This window comes from Mixophyes fleayi, chromosome 1, assembly GCF_038048845.1.
Source record: "Mixophyes fleayi isolate aMixFle1 chromosome 1, aMixFle1.hap1, whole genome shotgun sequence".
NCBI lineage: Eukaryota > Metazoa > Chordata > Amphibia > Anura > Limnodynastidae > Mixophyes > Mixophyes fleayi.
In genome coordinates this window covers 419,403,891-419,423,894 of record NC_134402.1, presented here as the reverse complement: position 1 = coordinate 419,423,894, position 20,004 = coordinate 419,403,891, and the positions used below count along the sequence as shown (strand labels likewise).

The 20,004-nt window shown below is 39.7% G+C and overlaps 1 protein-coding gene across 2 annotated transcripts in view; it reads left to right on the top strand.

Moving 5' to 3' along the window:
- The window catches only part of GPBP1 (GC-rich promoter binding protein 1), a 28,112-nt gene extending 14,631 nt beyond the window's left edge, over positions 1-13,481 (top strand). For both annotated transcript variants that reach the window (XM_075183289.1, XM_075183280.1), the window contains exons 3-10: positions 1,787-1,910; positions 2,352-2,575; positions 2,835-2,901; positions 4,824-4,999; positions 8,750-8,884; positions 10,136-10,320; positions 10,936-11,038; positions 12,745-13,481. In XM_075183289.1, the coding sequence (XP_075039390.1) occupies positions 1,787-1,910; positions 2,352-2,575; positions 2,835-2,901; positions 4,824-4,999; positions 8,750-8,884; positions 10,136-10,320; positions 10,936-11,038; positions 12,745-12,900 (1,170 nt within the window). In that variant the 3' untranslated portion in view covers positions 12,901-13,481. The remainder of the gene's footprint in view (positions 1-1,786; positions 1,911-2,351; positions 2,576-2,834; positions 2,902-4,823; positions 5,000-8,749; positions 8,885-10,135; positions 10,321-10,935; positions 11,039-12,744) is intronic.
- The last annotated feature ends 6,523 nt before the right edge of the window (positions 13,482-20,004 follow it).

Sequence of the window (20,004 nt, the reverse complement as noted above, 5' to 3'; positions counted from 1 at the left end):
TGACACTACAGTGAATAGAGCTGTATTTTGGTGTTTGTGCAATGAGGTCAGTGCAGTCTGACCCTAGTCCTATAACGGTGTGCGCACAAGATGCATCACATGGTGAGAGTGAGCTGTAACTACTGTATCTCTCCTGAGTCCTCTCCTGAGTCCTCCTTTTCCTATTGTAGACGGAGACTTATTTTTTGAGAATTGTGGACTTTGCGACAACATAATGAGGAATGAAAGCAAATTTTAGTATAATGTAAAATGTTACTTTCATAGTAGTGGATAATACTAAATACAATAGAGAATTTATTCAGTTCTACTTTTTTATACGTTAATCACTAAATGTTAAGAGTCTCAGAGCAGGGAAAATCTGCACCTTATTAATATAGCCATAAGCTCCTTTGCCAGTAAAGTGCAACTTATGGAGTACCAGCGATGTAATAAGCCTGTGTACAATGCGCTGTAAGAGACGATTACAACAGGTGGAGCTTGTTGCACTTTTTAAGTAATGACCATTTGTTTATTTTCATTATTTTATTCAAAAATAGGAAAAAATGATTGAAACTTTCCTCCCCCCCCCTTTGAATGGTTCTTACCAACCTGCTAATTCAAGTCAGACGCTGCACACAGCTGTCTGCGTGGGAACTACTTTATTAGTCTACAGACCCACCTTCCTATAATGATCTTCTGTCTCTTTAGTGCTGTAATAATATTCTAATCCTAGAAGATTGTAATGGAACCTAGCACCAAACATGCTCTTCTACATATCCCAGCCAGACGTGCATGGAAGCTTGGATCTGTAGAATTGTCAGATTATTTCCATGCAGTGTCTGTATAGGGTTTAGCCAGCACTGCAATCGCAGGTCTGAGAAGTGCGATAAAGATTATTTATGGGAGGCAGGGAATTCTTCTACTTGGGAACACCTGTAACCCTTTTGATGCCAGTCTGAACGCTGGCTCAGTCACCCATTGTTTAAAAAGTCACACTTTTTTTTTTTGTCTAGTGTATGCATCAATAAAATATGTATTACATACTCCAGTCATTGCAGTTTCTTATAGAATTTAAAAGTATCTATATATTCTTTTTTTTATCACATGCAGTCTCCTGCAAATGTTGGTCTAAAATCATTGTTTAGAAAAAATAAACTCACTAATATTACATTTAAAAAGTCATAAAATCAGTGTAATACACAAAATGGCTATAATTTCACTTGCATAATTCCATGCTATTATCCTTAAATTATACCCCCTACATTTATTCTATAACGTCTCATAATGGCCCATAAATCATAAATGTAAGAAGTGTGTGTGTGATCTCCCTGTGCTCTCTCGTCACCAAGGGGCAATGTCTGCAGCCCCATAGTGGTGACATTGGAGCACTATGTACTGTCTCAGAGAACGATTGGATGACCAGAAGGTTGTCCTACTTCTAGAAGGTGATCCAAGTTCTCTGTGTCCAGGAACAGAGTCTCTGACCCTATACAGCATTGTACTGCTGCACTCTTGTGTTCACTGAAAGCAGAACTAATTTGGATGATCAGCAGGGTGTAACTGGATTTTGTTTTGTCCTGATTTTTTTAAAACATATTTACTTAAATCCTTCTTGAATACTGGTAGGGCTCCCACCGTTTGAATCTTCAACTTGAAATGCGCTACTCTGAAAGAATAATCTCTTGGCTAGGCAATGACTGCAAAAAGTCAAATTTTGGGGAAGAGGGATGCATTGCTGGAAGTTCCCTTATGCTAATTGAAAGACGTTTATATGTAAATGATATAAAAGACTGTTTTCCCGTTGTAGAACTCTTTGAACCCTGAGAAGCAGTCTGAAAGCTTGGTGCGTCCGGACAGCCGTTATCACGTGATCCGGAGACGTCACAATTCTTCAGATGCATTTGATGCCGCTCTTGGTCGTTCCAGTGGTGGTACGTTTCTTTGTCTACCTTTTTAAGTAAAAAAAACAAAAAAATGTCCTTCATATAAGCCCATTTGAATGAGTGGAAGTAATCGTGTACAATTTGCAACGTAGGATTGTTATTGCTCATCTCAAAGTAATTTTGGCTGATCTAGGGGCATTGAGGTTACTTAAATGGTAACTTCCCTCTTGGTGGACCCCCTATTAATCAGACATGACTCCCTCCCCACCCCTGTGTTTGCTAAAGTTGAGAGTGCAGAATTTGGCTTGAGCATACGATCCAGAGAGCTCTATGGACGGACTGAGTCCTCAAATGCTGAGAGCCACAAAGCCAGTCGGCTCTTTTCTTCAGGTAACAAGTAGGACGAGTTTTGCTAGAGAGACAAGATGGAGTATTTTTACACTCTGATGCCAATCTAATGGACAAATATCTTCTTGTTTTACGGAAAAGGAAATTTTGGAAGAAAAGAGAAAAATGGTTGGCGCTCACAAGGCAGGAACGGATCTGAGAATATAAACGTCAGCAGTTCATTCAATGGTACAGGCTCCCGTTCCCGCAGTAGCACGTTCCACGGTGGTAAAAGCCACGGTCATAGGGAGGGCAGTTACTCGGAGAATGATGTGACTCGGAGAGATGACCGTGATAGACGCAAGCAGTTTGAAGCTGAAGACTTTGTAAGTATACAGCTGCTATACATGTATGTGGGCAACTATTACACAAGCTTCCCTGTTGATTTAGTTGCAGCATACAAGACCAGTACAACATGCTACATGTACATATGCTCACAAGTATGTATTAAACATGTTGGTAGAACAAGAAGTCCTTTAGATTGTATTCTTTGTCTATTGCTTACATTTGTATCAGACATGCCATTTTTGTAATTGTATAATGTCGTTTGTGGAGTTCATGGACATGTTAAATTCTATTTTGCAGCCCTCTTTAAACCCTGAGCATGAAAAGGAATTGAACCAAAACAAGTCTCCTCCTTCGGGAGTATGGGGTAAGTCTTTGATTATTTATGGACTGATCAATGAGCTCTGTGTATGTTGGATGGAAAGGGGAACTCTAGGTCCATATACAAATAATACACACATGGATTTGATACAAAGAGAAATGTATATTCTTAAAAGTGGATCTACAAGTTGGCCAGTTTGGCTTTGTTTGAATGGCTATGTTCCTTTAAATTATAATGTGGAAGAGCCACAGAAAATGTGCCTGTAATATGTACTGTAAATTAGGTAACAAAAAAGGACCACCTGGCTTTGACCCCCCCTACTGTGTGTTTTTTTTTTTTTAAACTCCGGAGATGAACCTTTTTAATGGATTATGTAATGTTATACATTTTACTACATTGTACTGCTGGTCTAGAGTTCTGTAGCCTTCCCATTTATGTGTTCTCTACTCTAGCAATATGTTATTGAATTTTTGCTTGTGCATTTGTGTAAGAGCACCTATTGCATCCCATAGAACAGACTATGCACTTCGTACAAAGAAGTATATGAACCTCTTTTCACAGGCTATCTCCCTGAACTCTTCTAGTACCGCCTTAAATATATTTGAAAGTTATTGTCCTAAAACATCTGTCCTTCTCGCCTCCAAAATACATTTAAAATTTTCTGGTATTGCAGAGATGCCCGTGCGAGGTCTAAGGTCCCATTCTCAATTGATAATGGAATATTGGGGTAACATTCTAGCAGGTGCTTGCTGCCTGTACCAAGTCTAGTAACATGCAGTTCGCTAATAAGAATGGAACATTAAACGGCAAAAGACTGAACTGGTATCTCTATTTATGTCCATTCAGCCTTTATGTGGAACAAAAAGATGGAATATTTTTGTATCAAATAAAAGCAGGAGGACCCTCAATGAGAAGACAATGCCTGCTTTCAATATAGTAGTAGATATAATTCTCATTACTAAAGATTTGTATGCAAAATAGACACATGACTAAGACTGTTTTCAGTGTTTGAGGCTGTTTTGTTCCATTTCTGTGGATTTCTTTAGCATGAATGTACCGGGTGCGAAATGCTCCCTATCTAAAACATATGTGCGTTAGATTCCAGCCTTGTGTGCCTTCCCAACTGTTTTATGCAGTAGCAGTGATAATTACATTTCTTTGTATATTACGTGCCCAGGCCGATACAGTGGTTCACTTAGAACCTGCTGTACTAACTTTAAAATGACTGCATTGTGAAAGCTACAATGGCAGTGTCCTGTGTCTCTTTAACCCGACCTTCTGTAATGATTTGCCTGTGAAGTTTCTGCAGTGTGTGCGGACTTGTTCTTTACTGTATAGTAATAACTGGTTTGGAAACAATGGACAGCACAAGTCTGACTTTTCTCGGTTTCCACACAAGGAAAATCTTGAAGGTCACAATCTTGTGCTGCTGACATGTGTTGTGAATAGTTATTTAAATAGAGATGGCTAATGCTTGGAATTGCAGGCTAAATCCAGCAGATCATGGAAACGTCTAGGGTTGTTATTGGGTATGTTGGTAAATGAGGTTGGAAGGGGGGACCGCTATTGGCCTGTGTATGCGAGTTATCTTCCAAATGCCCTAACGGGACCCGGTGATGCCAGAAGGGGCCCAACTTGATGCCAACAGGCCATATCTCGTATGGTCCTGTTACTCGGGGCAGGTGGCACGATTGCTGCATGTGGAGCAAGTCTAAGAATGTGCAAGCAATGCTGTAATGTAATCGCATACATTCTGTTGCCCATTTGCCTGTCCTCCTTTAGAACAAGATGGATTCATTTGCAGGCATTCAATCATTCTGATGTTTAAATGTCTCGAAATGAAAACTGCACAGTATGAATAATGGAAACTAACGTTTTAAGAAAGGCTTAGACAATTTATTTTAGTTTATATCCCCCTTAAGTGTTTGCTTTTAATATAACCTTTTTGGTCTGTTCTTATTCTACAGAATACCCTTTAAATACTAAATCTAGAACTTCTCGAATGCTGGTCATTAGGAAAGGGATGAAAGATGATTTCTCGCTATGTGGATATCCAATTGCAGCAAGTACCCGCTGTTCTCCAGGGAAGAGTGGGACAGAGATCCCTAAGGGTCTAACCTCCAAAGAATCTAGTCCTACCAAGGTAATTTCATGAATCAGTTGGTAAGAGATTTTTTCCACGATGTCTCTCTTTTTAATGATTTACATATTTATTGTTCTGAGAACTGTAGTGTAGACTATTTGAATATGAAGGTGCATAGGAATATATTATGTATCAAGCTCTGTTTAAACCATTTATCAGTTGTTAAGCGATTTAGAATGTTTCCTATACAGACGTTGTAGACTCAAGTACGGGGTACTACGGTATTGCAGCTAATTTCCATCCTCCAATAAGCAGTGTATTTGCTTTACTTTGTTGTGCAAGGTGAGCTGTAACAAGGACTGCTCCATTTGTGCCTGAATCTATTTGTATGATAAACCAAACAGTGGGACATACAAGGTATGCATAGTTCTATATTGTTTAAATAAGCTTAGACTGATATGGCAGCCATCCATTAGGAGGAATTGGAGTGCTTTCTCTGTGTACCATAATTTAATTGTTTAATACAACTTAAGATGCCCAGAGTGGGGGGTGGGGGCTCAGATCTGACAAATTTGACCATACATGTACATACGGCCTGTGTACACGGCCAGCTGAATGAAGGGCGCTGTTGGCACGTCTGGATAACGGAAGAATACACAGTTGGGTGAGATCATTGTCCAATGACTTTCCAGTTGATTGGTGGAATCTTTTTGGGCCCATACATTGCATTTTTAGGTTAATTATGTCAAACAATTTAATTGGGCCACAAAATTGCATACAATTTACTATTGTTGGTGCTTGGTGGGAGACTAGATACATCTATCCTTCTGAACTTGGCTGGAGAGGCTGTGGACAGATGGCTACTGTGTATTCAAACATATTTGTATCTGTCCAAAATGCCACGCTTTCTGGTTAGATGATAGTAATAGGTGTTCAGGTACCTGACTCCTGCACATTCTCCCGGACCACCACCCATGTACAACATTTCTACATTTAGAGAATGATGCAGAACTGGAAAACGTACAACATAAAATCTGTTGTGTCATCTCATTAGGGCTGCCAGAGGTGTCTAACAACATGTAGATATACAAATGGCTTGTTCTTTTGCAATCTATACAAAGAAGTGTTGTTGTTTTTTTCATGTGCATATAAACAGATCAGTTGCAACATTATAACCACCTTGTGACTGGATCCCCTATAAAGAAGTTATTGTAAGAATATATTTAAATTATTAGTGCAGTGCGCCAATTTCTATCATTGCAAATGTACTGGTATTTTTTCATATTTGTATTTCGCTATAGGATATGTATTTGTTTTTTAATGTATTATGCCAGGCATTTGTTTAAGGAAATTTTGTTGTGTAGCTTCAAGAGGAAATCCTCATTAAGGCTAATTAGATCTTTTTCATGTGAAGTGACAAACACTTCAGCCTAAATGCATCGTAGGAGGTTGTTACCTTCCTTTCATGTGTAGTTTTTCCTTCTGTATCTCAGAACCTGTCTGAATAATGCAACCAGCAAGGTTTAGGATATATCCAATTGGTGTCAATTTTGTTAACATTGCATTTAAATCCAAGTTCGGAAAACATATTGCATCCGATATTAAAATATCTGATGTAATATCTCACTTTACGGAGCCATCTAGGGTCAGGGGATGGTGTTTACCCCCTGCTAACGTGTGTCAGGATGGGCTTAAAAGGACCACTGTTTGACCATATAATGTATCATTTTCCATCTGACTTCTGGATGATCACCAGTACCACAAACTGGTCTGTAAAAATCCTTGTCCGGACTCTGAGCAATAAACCATCATTGCTTGAAGAGTCTGCCTGTGACCAAAAGATAAAAGCTTACACTGTAATCCATTCCCCGGCTGTTCTGTGTTGAACCCAGCGTCTCTGTTTTAACCCTCTACCCAGCAATCCTGATTCATAGTAAGCGATCAGGATGTACCAGCCAGTCCCCAGTAAAAGAGGCATTATAGCAGCTATACCCACTACCCTAGAAGCAGTTTTGGGCGCTTGCAAAGGAGTCTAGTGGTGGCAGCTGAATTCTCCTACAACTAGCACACAGTTGGCATTCGCAGTTGGCAAGTGTCAGTAGGAGGGGTCAGTAACAGTCGATTGCTGATGGTGAGATGAAAACCAAGATAAACTGTACAGAACGGTCTTCCCTCTGTTTTTCCTACCCCCATCCCTACACACCGGGTGGTGAAGTAAGCCCATCTGGTCTGCCTAATATTGTGTGTGTGTTCCCCTTGTGCTGCCAAAACAGCTCTGACTCGTTGAGGCATGGACTCCACACCACCTCTGAAGGTGTTCTGTGGTATTTGACACCAAGACGTTGGCAGACGATCCGTTAAGTCCTGTCTTTTGCAAGGTGGGGTCTCCATGACTCTGACGTGTTTTTACAGCACATCACACAAATACTTGATTGGATTGAGATCTGGGGAATTTGGAGGCCAAGTCAACACCTTGAAGTTTCTTGTCATGTTCCTCAAACCATTCCCGAACCATTTTTGCAGTGTGGCAGGTGCATTATCCTGCTGAAAGAGGCCACTGCCATCAGGGAATACCATTGCCATAAAGGTGTGTAACATCCACATGAATGCCAGTTTCCCAGCAGATCTTTGTACAGAGCACCACACTGCCTTCGCTAACTTGTCTTCCCATAGTGCATCTCTTCCCCAGGTAAATGATGCACACACCCAGCTGTCCACATGAAGTAAAAGAAAATGTGATTTCTCAGGCCAGGCCACCTTCTTTCATTGCTCCATGGTCCAGTCCTGACTCACATGCCCATTGTAGATTCTTTTTGGTGGTGGATGGGCACATTTGGCCAGTCTGTGCTACAGTACCTCTTTTGGGGATTTGGACCAGACGGGCAAACCTTCGGTTCTCAAGCGCATTAGTGAGCCCTGGGCACCTATGACCCTGTCGCCGGTTCACCAGTTGTCCTTCCTTCCTTGGAATACTTTTGGTAGGCACTAACCATTGCATATCAGTAACACCCCACACGACCTGCCTGTTTTGGAATTGCTCTGACCCAGTCATCTAGCAATCACAATTTGACCCTTGTCACAGTCACTCAGATCCTTACACTTGGCCATTATTCCTGCTTCAAACACATCACCTTCAAGCACAGAATGGTGCCTAATATATCCAATCCTTTGACAGGTGCCATTGTAACGTGATTATCAATGTTTTTCAATTCATTTGTCAGTGGTTTTACTGTTGTAGCTGATCGGTGTTTATATACTGGTTTTTTTTTTATTTGTATTTTTTATTGCAGTGTAGAGAACTTTTAAATGTGCATTTTGTATTTGGGGGGGGGGGGGGGAAACAGGGATAATCACTCCTGTTTTATGGGCGTGGTTAGATAATCGATGTTCTCATTTTTGTGGAATATAGCGGGATAGATCTTTATCTCCTCTTCTATCTCTCTCCATCTTTCACCCGTACACAATGTCTTACACTGCTCATCAGTGACAAGGTTTACCTGTATCTCCAGAATACTAGGGCCTTCTGTTGCATGTTAGGATATATTCACAGTTGAGAGGTTTTTGTTTTGTTTTTTTCATTACAAATGTTAAGTTAACTAAATAGGTCCTAGAAAAGTAATCATCTTGTGTATTTACTACACGACGTGCATAAGACATTTTGTGGCCTTAGGCTACATTGTAATGAATATTAGTTCTTTAGGCACCGTTGACATCACTGAGGCATGAAAATGGCTGCCTCAAACTCTGTGTAGGTGATGGATCCACATCAACATAGGACATAATCACAGTGTACTGTCCTTTGTCACACAGGAACACGGTTATCTGCAATTGGAAGTAAACACGCTGGGAACAACATTTTGTCTGGATTCTTCTCATGAAGGCTTTGGGACAAATAATTGTGGAACTTCTGATTTTCTAGATGTATCTCAAACTTCAGTGGAAGAGGTAGCGTGTAATTCTTGTGTATCTTGTAAAATAAATAAATGACCTCAATGTATAGACTGACATCACAATTTTAAGTAAGTAGCACTTGGCTGTTCAACCGTAAGGAATAATTAGGTAATACATAAACATAATAAAACATTACAAAAATGAAATACAATGGCTGATGCTGCAGAAGTTACCTGATCTATAGTTGTTGACCATGTGTTAAACAGATCCTCGGGGATCCATTATTGCTAAGCTGGTATAACTAAGCACATCATGGACACCGCATTTGTATTTCAAATAATCCTCTTCAATAAAGATTACATTTTAAAGGCCAGCGACTGAGAATAGGTGTTAACAATTGCATCTGTTCTACAGAATGCAAGAAATTGTACTGTGCAGTTGTTTAATATAGAAAACAAGTTAACCTGTGCATGATACTCATGCATTCTAGTCAAATCAAGCTACTTAAGGTGTTAAAAAGGTTCTTGTCATGCATTTGGGCCTAGCCCAGGCCTCCTCAGGGTAAGAGCGTTACTTCCAGACGCAAGCGCCCTTTTTTTAACGTGGTTTTGTCCACATGTCACCACCTCGTTATTTTTCTCCATCACCTCATCCTTCATCTTCATCGCTACATCCTTCATCAAGCTACTTAAGGTGTTAAAAACTCCTCACTGACACCCCCGACAACCACCAACCACTCCCAACTGTCACTTCTCCTTCAAGAAATATATAGGTCAGTGTATAACTCTGCCCAGCAGGTGGCGCTGCAGCTTGGTTTTGTTTTTCCACACACGCCACTAGGCATTTATATAGTAGATAGGGACATGTTGAAGAACAAGTGGTCCCAGGAACAAATTCTTAATATTTGGGATGGTCTCTGGAAACCCCAGACAGGTTGGCATCTATTAATCATCTTCGACAAAAGCAGTTGCTAGTATAGACTTTATAAAAGGATATGCAGTACTTGAGCAATTAAATAATGGTGCAATTAACACTGGTAGACATATATTTGTGTCTCCATTTTCAACTAGTCTTTCTGTGTACATTTCTGATTTTAGAAACTGTTCATCACTTGTTTCCTTTTATTGAAATAGTTGACCCTGAGTCCATGATCTCACTTATTGCAGATGTGGGCTAAGCTTTATAAACCACTACTATAATTTGCCAATGTACCCCCTTGGTTTGGTGTCTCTTGTGGTTTTCCCTGTTTTTTAAATGTGTTTTGGTGTTCTATAAAGGTCTAAATCATTATTTGTGTCATTGCAGGAGGTCGATGCTTCCAGTTTTCATAATATAATAAGCACCTGTCATGAAGGGGATATAAATTTGAACTTTGAACAGAGTGAAATCCCACAAGAGAATGGCAATTCTTTCACTTCCAGACATATCACAGAGTCTTCTACCTTCCCTCAGGAGGATGTTTTGTCGAGCTCATTGGAAGCAGAGCACAGGTATGAGATCTGAGTTGGCTATAGATTTTACATATACAGGTTACTGTTATATTGGTAAGAAAATAGGGCTTGGGGGCTCAAAATGTGAGCGTTTGAAATGTAGAACTAGGACATCCTTGTGCATTTGTGTCTGATACATGACTACACAGGTAATCGAAAAGGAGAGAGCTGTATTGAACACTGATTCCAATTGCATAGGCATGACCTATACGGTCTGAACATATTCATGGTGACACAATGTGGTTTGACGAAATATCTTATTGTAAATTATTAAAGATTCCTGACATCTGACCTATATGCAAAATAGGTGTAAACGGTGCCAATGTATAAACTTTTTGTAGTTTGGGACTAATAATTGTATGCTTTGGGGCTTAATTTAAAAAATAAATGGTCCCCAATTGGATTTAGTACAAAAATGGTCCAGGTAAGAAAATATAAGCAAATGTTTGATTAGTTGTATAGTATAAGTTTATAAAATAAGACCCATATAGAGGTGTGTTGCTTTTCATTTAATTGTACATCTTCCACATGGTAACACTTTCCTAACAGAAGGGGCACTTTTACCAGTGCTCTATAATGTAAGAGATATTTGACAAACCTATCTTGTGACTTCAGGTTGCTAAAGGAAATGGGTTGGCAAGAGGACAGTGAGAATGACGAGACCTATGCACCACTAACAGAAGCTGAGATGAAGGAATTCCAAGCCATTAGTGAGCAGGTAATGTAGATGGTATAAATCCCCAGCAGTTAGTGTGTTTTATACGAGAATGGCTCCGTTCTCTACAGCCATGGTCGATTATAATAGGGACATAGACATTCACTGTTTAAACAATGACCTTGACGAGATACAGTGATCTTGTGAATAGGCTCTTGCTGTATATTCCAGTGAACTTGGGGAGATGTTCTTGCTGATCGTTGTCATTACTTGGAATAGGAGGCGTGCTGTGTGTGTATTAATAAATAATGCAGAGATGATGTTGAATTATGAGTGCTTCCGTGGGCGCTTAGGGGCCACAGTTTGAGCATCACCATTAGATACCTGATTTAATTCACCGCTGTATTAAAGATCATGTAAGCTAAATCTGTTTTAAATATTAGTTATTTTTAAACCTTAATACATTCTGCAAAATGGCTAAATGAATATCTATATATCCCAGCAGTTGCAGAAAAAAACAAAGATTCCACTTATTCGTTGCTTGAGTTCCCTTCTGTGTGTTTATCTAGTGTTCTGCACAGTCATGTAGACAAATGGTTCTGTCAGGTGATTTGTTAACCTTGTTTATAGAACACGGTGGGATCCAGCTTAAACATAAAGATGCCCTCTCCTAGGTAAAGTGTTTCCCACGCCGCCACTGTTTCCTTGCTTTCTGTGGTTTTCTAACACAGCTGTTTTGTTTTTTTTTTTACATTTTCCATAACAATAAAAATGAGGGTACAAAAAACAAAGGGATTAATTATACATTGTTACTGTATGTATGTAAACCCCAAGTGCAGAGTATCAACTGATCAAGTATACAACTATAAGAGTACAGGTAGAAGCGAAAAAAATAGCAATCAAAATTTGTAACTTGCACGTTCCAGCTAGTAGATATTGTAAATGAACCAAGGTACCCTATAGGTTCCCTAAGGGATTCCTCAGAAAGATACAAGTTGTTGGTATTTTCCATTATATGGGAAGAGAAAAGAAGGGGGGTGGGGAAGGAAAGTTCTCAGGAAAAAAGAGACAGGGGGAAGCGGGGTCCACGCAATGGGGGTAAAAAGAGAGAGATGGGCGAAGAGGTAAGAATCAGGCAGAAGAGTGGCGAGATCTGCACCGCCCCAATTCGGCATCGAGTAAAAAGGTGTGAGGTAAGAAATTTACTGAGCCCCTGAAAGTGGGGTATGGTGGTAGGCATACCGAGGGGGTATGGTGGTAGGCATACCGAGGGGGTATGGTGGTAGGCATACTGAGGGGGTATTGTGGTAGGCATACTGAGGGTCCCAAACCTTGTGGAATTCAGTTAATACAGCTGCTTTTAAATATTGACGTATACAATAGACTGAAACTCGTTTGTAGACAGCAGTGAAATCAATAAAAGGAAGTATATATTGTTAGATTTATACTGAGCAATGGGTCCCAAAGCTGATTCACACTCTGGTTCTTGGGTAACCCAAAAAAATGAATATCAAATGGAGGAAAAAATGGTTAAAAAACCTGACCCTTTGTTTAGGGAAACTTACACAGCAAACCCTTCAATATAATATTATACAAGTGTGTGCGTGTTATGTTTAGAACTGTATTCAAACTACTCTTGATTAGAACGGAGGAAGAGATCTAGAGACCCATCACAAGTAATGTTAAACCAGCATATAAATATAATGCACAGCTTCATACACAGCCTTAGAACATTTAATTACTAATTTATAACTTCTGTCTTTTCACAGCTGCAGAAGAATGGTCTCAGGAAGAATGGGTTTCTCAGAAATGGTCTTTTTGATGTAAAGTTTGATCCTTGGAAATACAGCACTTTTACATCCACAGATGACATTGAGGACACTGAAACCAGTAGCAGTGACACTTCAGATGATGACGATTTGTGAGGAATTTACTAACAAGTTTGCGTGACATTGTTTTGGGTTTTTTTGTTCTTTTTTCTTTTTGTTTTTTTAAGGAGGTTAATTGTGAAAACTTACTGTAATTCAATGCTCATCCTGTCGGGGGCGCCACTACATGGAAAAACTTATGCTGTGTTTCTCTCACTCTACTTATTTGTAAATGGACACTGTAGACTTTGATTTTGATTGGCTCGGCATAGATTCTTTCCTCGTAGCTGAATGGCATATATGACAGTATAAAAAGGGTTCTCTTTAATAAAACAATTGTGTAATATTTCTCCAAGGTTTCTGTTAAACTGTCTTCAAAACAAAAAAAGCACTTTAATGATGATTCCTTTCCCCCTCTTTCCCGTCTCATACAAATGATGTAGCATGTTTACTGGGTAGAATATTCTGTTTCTTGAGGCCTTGAAACATAACTACTTTTTTGCAATTACACAGATTAAAATCATTTTTTCCTTTCAATGTTTCACTATCAAGGTTTTATTTGGGTTTCTGCAAGAACCTAGCGTTTGTGAAGTGACATGGACTAAACTTTGTTCAAAATAAACTTATTTTGATATAAACACTGAAGCCTGACCAATGCTTGAACAAATACATTATTCCTTACAGTGGAAATAATTGGAAAGATTAGCAACATCGTCAGCTGGGTTTATTGTTGTAAAGATCATGTGATTTAAATATTTCATGTGCGCTGGCATACCATGAATCTGCTTCATAGAACCTGCCACTTCTACAATGGAGAGTTCATTGATTGGCAGGATCATATTAAGTGGTCCATAAAGTTGCCCTTTGTCTTGCTAGGGGCCACCACATTAGTTGAGAGAAGCCTCTGATATCCCATTATGAGATCAGATCGTCGAGGGGATGAGTTACGGCTCATTGCTCCTAACTGAATTCCTCCCAATGTATGATATCAGTCACTATTAAAATAAAATCTGGAAGGGAAGGCAGCACGTGACACTTGGGAACCATATGCAGTTTTGGGCAGCTGTGGCAACTTGTTTTCTGTTGAGTATTGTTATACTAACTGTCTGTGTCAAAATCTTTCCTCTCCTTTTGTCTGAAAAGCTGCAACCCCCCCCTTCATGACCCATCCCACTGTAGACTACGAATTGGCAGTGGTTCATTTATAATTTGATCCAGTCTAATAGTTGGGTCTGTGGCAATGGTGACAAGGGTAGAAGATGAATATCAGCTGTCCTATGATACTGCAGATTGACCTTGTTCAAGCTGGGACCCAAAGTGTCAGTGTACTGTTTTAGAACCACTAGGTGAATGCTCCTAATAAAATTTATGATGTGTAACAGTTGCAGGTCTGTGACAGGATGGACCGTTTATGCCACCCTTTCTGTTGTTGCTGGCAACCGGCTGGGCTTACTTTGCCACCGTTCCCTTTCGTTATTCTGAATTTGACCCTCCTGCCACAGTAGAAGGAGCCTGCTGCCACCACTGGACTCCTTTATGGCATCCAGAACCATGTTCTTTCTGGGTAACTGTCGCTGGTAGTGTCCTTGCGTGCTGGTACACTTGGGCTGGTACCCCTGACCGCTTGCTGTGGATGGATTCCCCTTGGTCTATCACACTGGCCAGAGCTGCTGGGTAGCGGGCAGAGCGGTGGTACTGGGGAGCTGGGTCCAAACCTCAGACAGTCGGAAACGGATTAGATTTTGGGTCTAATCTGTAGATCACAGAATTACCGCAATATTGAGGAGCAGTGTCTTGAAGCAGAGAGTGATGTTTATTTTGCTCAAGTGTCCTGACAAGGACAGTTCCACTGATTTAAAGGTATCAGTGATCAGGTCAGATGGAACATCAGAATGATACATTTCAATTTACAAGAGCTCTCTTTTTATACAGTTTTAGATACAGTCTCACAGGCTATTTTAGGATCAGGATGCAATTGGTTTACCCAAACATGGATTTACATGCAATGCAAAGCTAACAATATTTACGCTTATCTGTGATATCCTAAAACTTTGATTCCCTGCGTCTTATTTTGGACACCGTGGACATCTGACAGCAAGTCTAATTACTACTTCCTTTCCCTTGAGGGGTATTGGACACTTGCATCAAAAGGTCTAATCAACATGAGATTAGCATTGGTGATTTGTTCCAACAGTTGCAGAATACACATTTCCTCCAAAGAAAAGAGTTCCCCAAGAAAAGTTGCAAACCCCAAACAAGGCATTTCCTTACACCAAGATATACAAAAGTCTTTCTAAACAAAGGCTTATTGTATCCGATATATATACATCAGAAATAATACATTTCCTCTAGCACAGTTAAAACAGAAAAAAAAAAACTTTCTTCCCCGGTCTCAGAAATAAAGATTTAATATATCAAAATATACATAATATCAAAAAGAAGTGCATTGGCAATTATATAAATAAGCGTCCTGCGCTATTGCAGTTAAATAAATTTATGCCATAGGTTACTTGTAGGTGATTCAGTCACAGAGTCCTCAAAAACAGATTCTGGGTTGGTGCAGATGCCTGGATAGGGTCATTCCACATCAAATAAACACAATTTTAGAAAACATTCTACCTTACATTCTCTAATTTCAATTAAACTTGGTATAATAAATGCTGCCATGGGTGTAAAGAAAACCCCCCCCAAATCTTAGATTGATATGTGCACTGGTTTTGAATTTATAAACCTTTTAATGTTGCACTTTTTCAAATGTGTTCATAAACCAATCTAGATGGAAAAAAAAATCAATGCATAGTTTTGACATTTGAAATATCTTTCAACCTAATGTGGATTTTGATGAACTTGAGACGGTAAGATTAACACAGGTCAGGTTTAATTAAGCAGTATTATAGGAGAAACATTAAGAATTTTAATATTTAAAACCTATAAATCAAATAACACTAAGGGACAAACATGTTTTAATTATAATTTTTATTGATTGATCAGCCAAACCATTAAAACTACCTGCCTAATATTGTGTAGTTCCCCTTTGTGTCACCAAAACAGCTCTGACCCATTGAAGTATGGACTCCACAAGACATCTGAAGGTGTCCTGTGGTATCTGGCACCAAGACATTAGCAGTAGATCTTTTAAGTCTTGTTGTTGCAAGGTAGGGCCTCCATGGCTCAGACTTGTTCTTCCTGGGGAGGTCTCATTTTAAACCTTTTTATAGAATTTCATATAATGTATAACAGCTTCATGTTTCAAAAAATTGAAAATATATAATTTTCAAAATCTTTGATTTTCTCAAAAGCCATATTTTTAATTTTTTTAAAAAAACATCACAAATTGTATTCAATGGAGAGCGAGGCTGGTCACATGACCCGTTGTTGCTTCACCTTGCCCTAATACTGCATCTGTGCACTAAAACTTAAGTTATTGTGAAGAGCAGGTTTTACTCAGTGACTACACACCGTGGAGGGAGCCATTTGTGTGATTTTAAAACAAGATTTCATAAGAATGCAGCACATCCACCTGTTCGTATTGAATCGATTGGCTCAGTCCTAAAAAATGACTGCCTCAGCAGTATGTAGGCAACCTATGCATTCTGAACAATTCTTACTTTGAGTATATGTTTTATTAAACATAATGGATGGGTAAAAGAAAACCATTGGCTAATCAAGACATAATGGATGCTTTATTTGCGTCATATTCTACACCTGACAGTAATAACAAAACTGATTACTTCTGTATATTAAATTGCTGCCTTTTTAAATGTATTTCAGACACTTAATTTTAACCATCTACAGGAAAACCAAATCAATAACCATACACAAGCATACCTCCTAACATTTACAATTGCCAAATCGGGGTAAAATAAGCCCCACCCCTTTTTGTGCCTCCGAATCTGGATGACCTGCCAGGGTCAGGACAATTGGGAGATCAGCATCAGCTCTCTTGCCCCAGTCATGACAAGCCTTTGGTTTACAGATAGTCCGTCCAGCAAATGAGATTAGATGCAGATAATCTGCGCTCAAGGAATAGTTGTCCTCTGGTTGTCAGGTTAAGAGCAGCTAGTAAGGACATATCCAGTTCCCAGACAAAGTATAAAATGGGCAGGTATGCTGGAGCACTGAGAATACCCCAGTAGTGGGGTGGGTTTCGGTGTTGATTGCTGAGGGTATTGGTGAGCTAATGAAATGATCTATAGAAAAGCTCTAATTAAATGTGTTTGTAATAGGACAGTATGCGGATGATGGAAACATCCTGTAAATTTAAATCCTCATGCACAATACACAATTCTAAATGTATTGGAATCAGTTAGTCCTGATAAGTGCTTCATAATTGTCTATAATAGAAGTGAAAGTTCACTGTATTTGTCGCATGGATGATCTGCGATTGCTGGGTCTCCGTAAGGTATGTAGGGGTACGAGAAAGTGCTCAAGCATATCTGCTAACAATTAAGATTGGCCAATCAAAACCTACTAGAATGAAGAGCCATCACTTCAGTTCAGGGTTTTAACAATTTTCATAGTCTTGTTTTCTTCCTTCTACAACTAGTATTCATGAGACTGCAACACCAGTGACATCACTCAAGTATAGTAATCACTGAAGCGCCTCGGCTATGTCGCTGGCCCAAGGGAATCCGTAGGCTGCAGTCACATGCAAATAGAATCATTGAGGCCTCTAAATGTTAATTCATTTTTTGCAATCTGGCAAACACAAATGTGTTCATAAATCAATCTAGATGGAAAAAATCAATGTATAGTTTTGACATTTGAAATATCTTTCAACCTAATCTGGATTTTGATGAACTTGAGACAGTAAGATTAACACAAATCAGGTTTAATCAAGCTGTATTTTAGGAGAAACATTAAGAATTTTCATATTAAAAATCTATAAATCAAATAACACTAAGGGACAAACAGGTTTTAATTATAATTTTTATTGATTGATCAGCCAAAACCTTAAAACCACCTGCCTAATATTGTGTAGTTCCCCCATGTGTCACCAAAACAGCTCTGACCCATTGAAGTATGGACTCCACAAGACCTCTGAAGGTGTCCTGTGGTATCTGGCACTAAAACATTAGCAGCAGATCCTTTAAGTCCTGTAGTTTCAAGGTGGGGCGGCCATGGTTCAGACTTGTTCTTCCAGCACATCCCACAGATGCTCGATCGGATTAAGATCTGGGAAATATGACGTCAATACCTTGAACTTTATTGAGGTATATTTACTAATTCTGCGGGTTTGAAAAAGTGGAGATGTTGCCCATAGCAACCAATCAGATTCCAGCTGTCATTTTGTAGAATGTACTAAGTAGATAACTAGAATCTGGCTGCTATAGGCAACATCCCCACTTTTTCAAACCCGCAGTTTAGTAAATATACTCCCCTGTCTTGTTCTTCAAACCATTCCTGAACAAGTTTTGTAGTGTGGCAGAGCACATTATCCTGCTGATAGAGGCCACTGCCATCGGGGAATACAGTTGTCATGAAGGGGTGTACTTGGTCTGCAAAAATGTTTAGGTAGGTGGTACGTCTCAAAGTAACACCCACATGACTGTCAGGACCTAAGGTTTCCAAGCTGAACATTGCCCAGAGCATCCCTCTGCCGATTTGCCTTCTTCCATAGTGCATCCTGTGCTATCTCTTCCCTGGGTAAACGATGCACCTGGCCGTCCATTGATGTAAAAGATATCTGGATTCATCAGACCAGACCCCTTCTTTCATTGCTCCATGGTCCAGTCCTGGCGCTTACGTGACCATTGTTGGTGCTTTTGGTGGTGGACAAGAGTCAGTATGAGCACACTTACCGGGCTGCGCAGCAAGCCGCAATGCACTGTGTGTTGTGACACCTTTTTATCGTGGCCTTAATTAACTTTTTCAGCAATTTGAGCTACAGTAGCGCTTCTGTGGGATTGGAGCAGATGGGCTGGCCTTTGCTTCCCACGTGCATCGATGAGCCATGGACGCCGGTGACCCTGTCGCCAGTTCACTGGTTGTCCTTCCTTGGACCACTTTTGGTACAATTACCAACTGCAGACCGGGAAGACCTGCCGTTTTGGAGATTCTCCCACCCAGTTGTCTAGATATCACAATTTGGCCCTTGTCAAAGTCGCTCAGATCATTGCCCAATTTTTCTGCTATCAACTTCAAGAACTGACTGTTCGCTTGCTGCCTAATATATCCCACCATGACAGGTGCCATTGTAACATGATAATCAATGTTATTCACTTCACTTGTCAGTGATTTTGATGATGTAGCTGATCAGTGTATAATATTACCAGTAAAAGATTTATATTTTTTCTGTGTTTGATGCACGTTGCCTGCATAAAGCTGTGAGAAGCTTGTACTTAAGAGAAGCTGTCTGAAGTTGGTCCTTCCCTGATGATATCGTTGGCTTTGTTAAGGGGGTCTTCTGCAGACCCTCTGCTATAGACAATACCGTTGGGTATTTCACAATAACCTGGGAAGTGACAAGCTACTGAGACTGAAGGAGAAAGGGTACAGACATAACAAAATGCTCTTTTTATATAACACAGCTATCTATATTCTCATTAGCATTAAGTTTAAATCTGAGGATAGAGTCTACACAGTATTGATTATAGAATAATACCATTCCGCAGTGCCAAGCCTCACAATTGTCCTTTGAACCTAAATCCCCTCTCTCTCTTTCTTACCAATATTCTCTATTTTTTTTTGTAGAATCTGAAATATAATTACAGTTTGATGATGCGTTCAATTGGGTTAGACTGGTGTCTGCTTTGGACAAATAGACTAATCCTTTAGTTTTCATCTGTTTGGTTGCTCACATTTGTGTTTCATTTAAAAACTCCTCTATGGTGTCATCACGTGCCCAGATTTCTGGCAAGATGACATTTGCAAAGATGCAGAAGTTTGCACTGGCTGATGGAGGGAATTGGGCAATAACGGACTGTGGGAGGAAACTGGAGTAACACGGGGAGAACATACAAACTCCACACACATAAGGCCATGTTCGCAACTCGAATTTATGACCCCAGTGCTGTGAATCAGAAGCGCTCACCACTGAGCCACCATGCTGCCCGTGTTTGTCCACCTCGGAGATTGCAGAAATCATGTCTTGACTTGAGTTTTTAATGGGATACAATAATAAGAAGCGCACCAGTTAAAAGACAGCCCTGATGATCAATT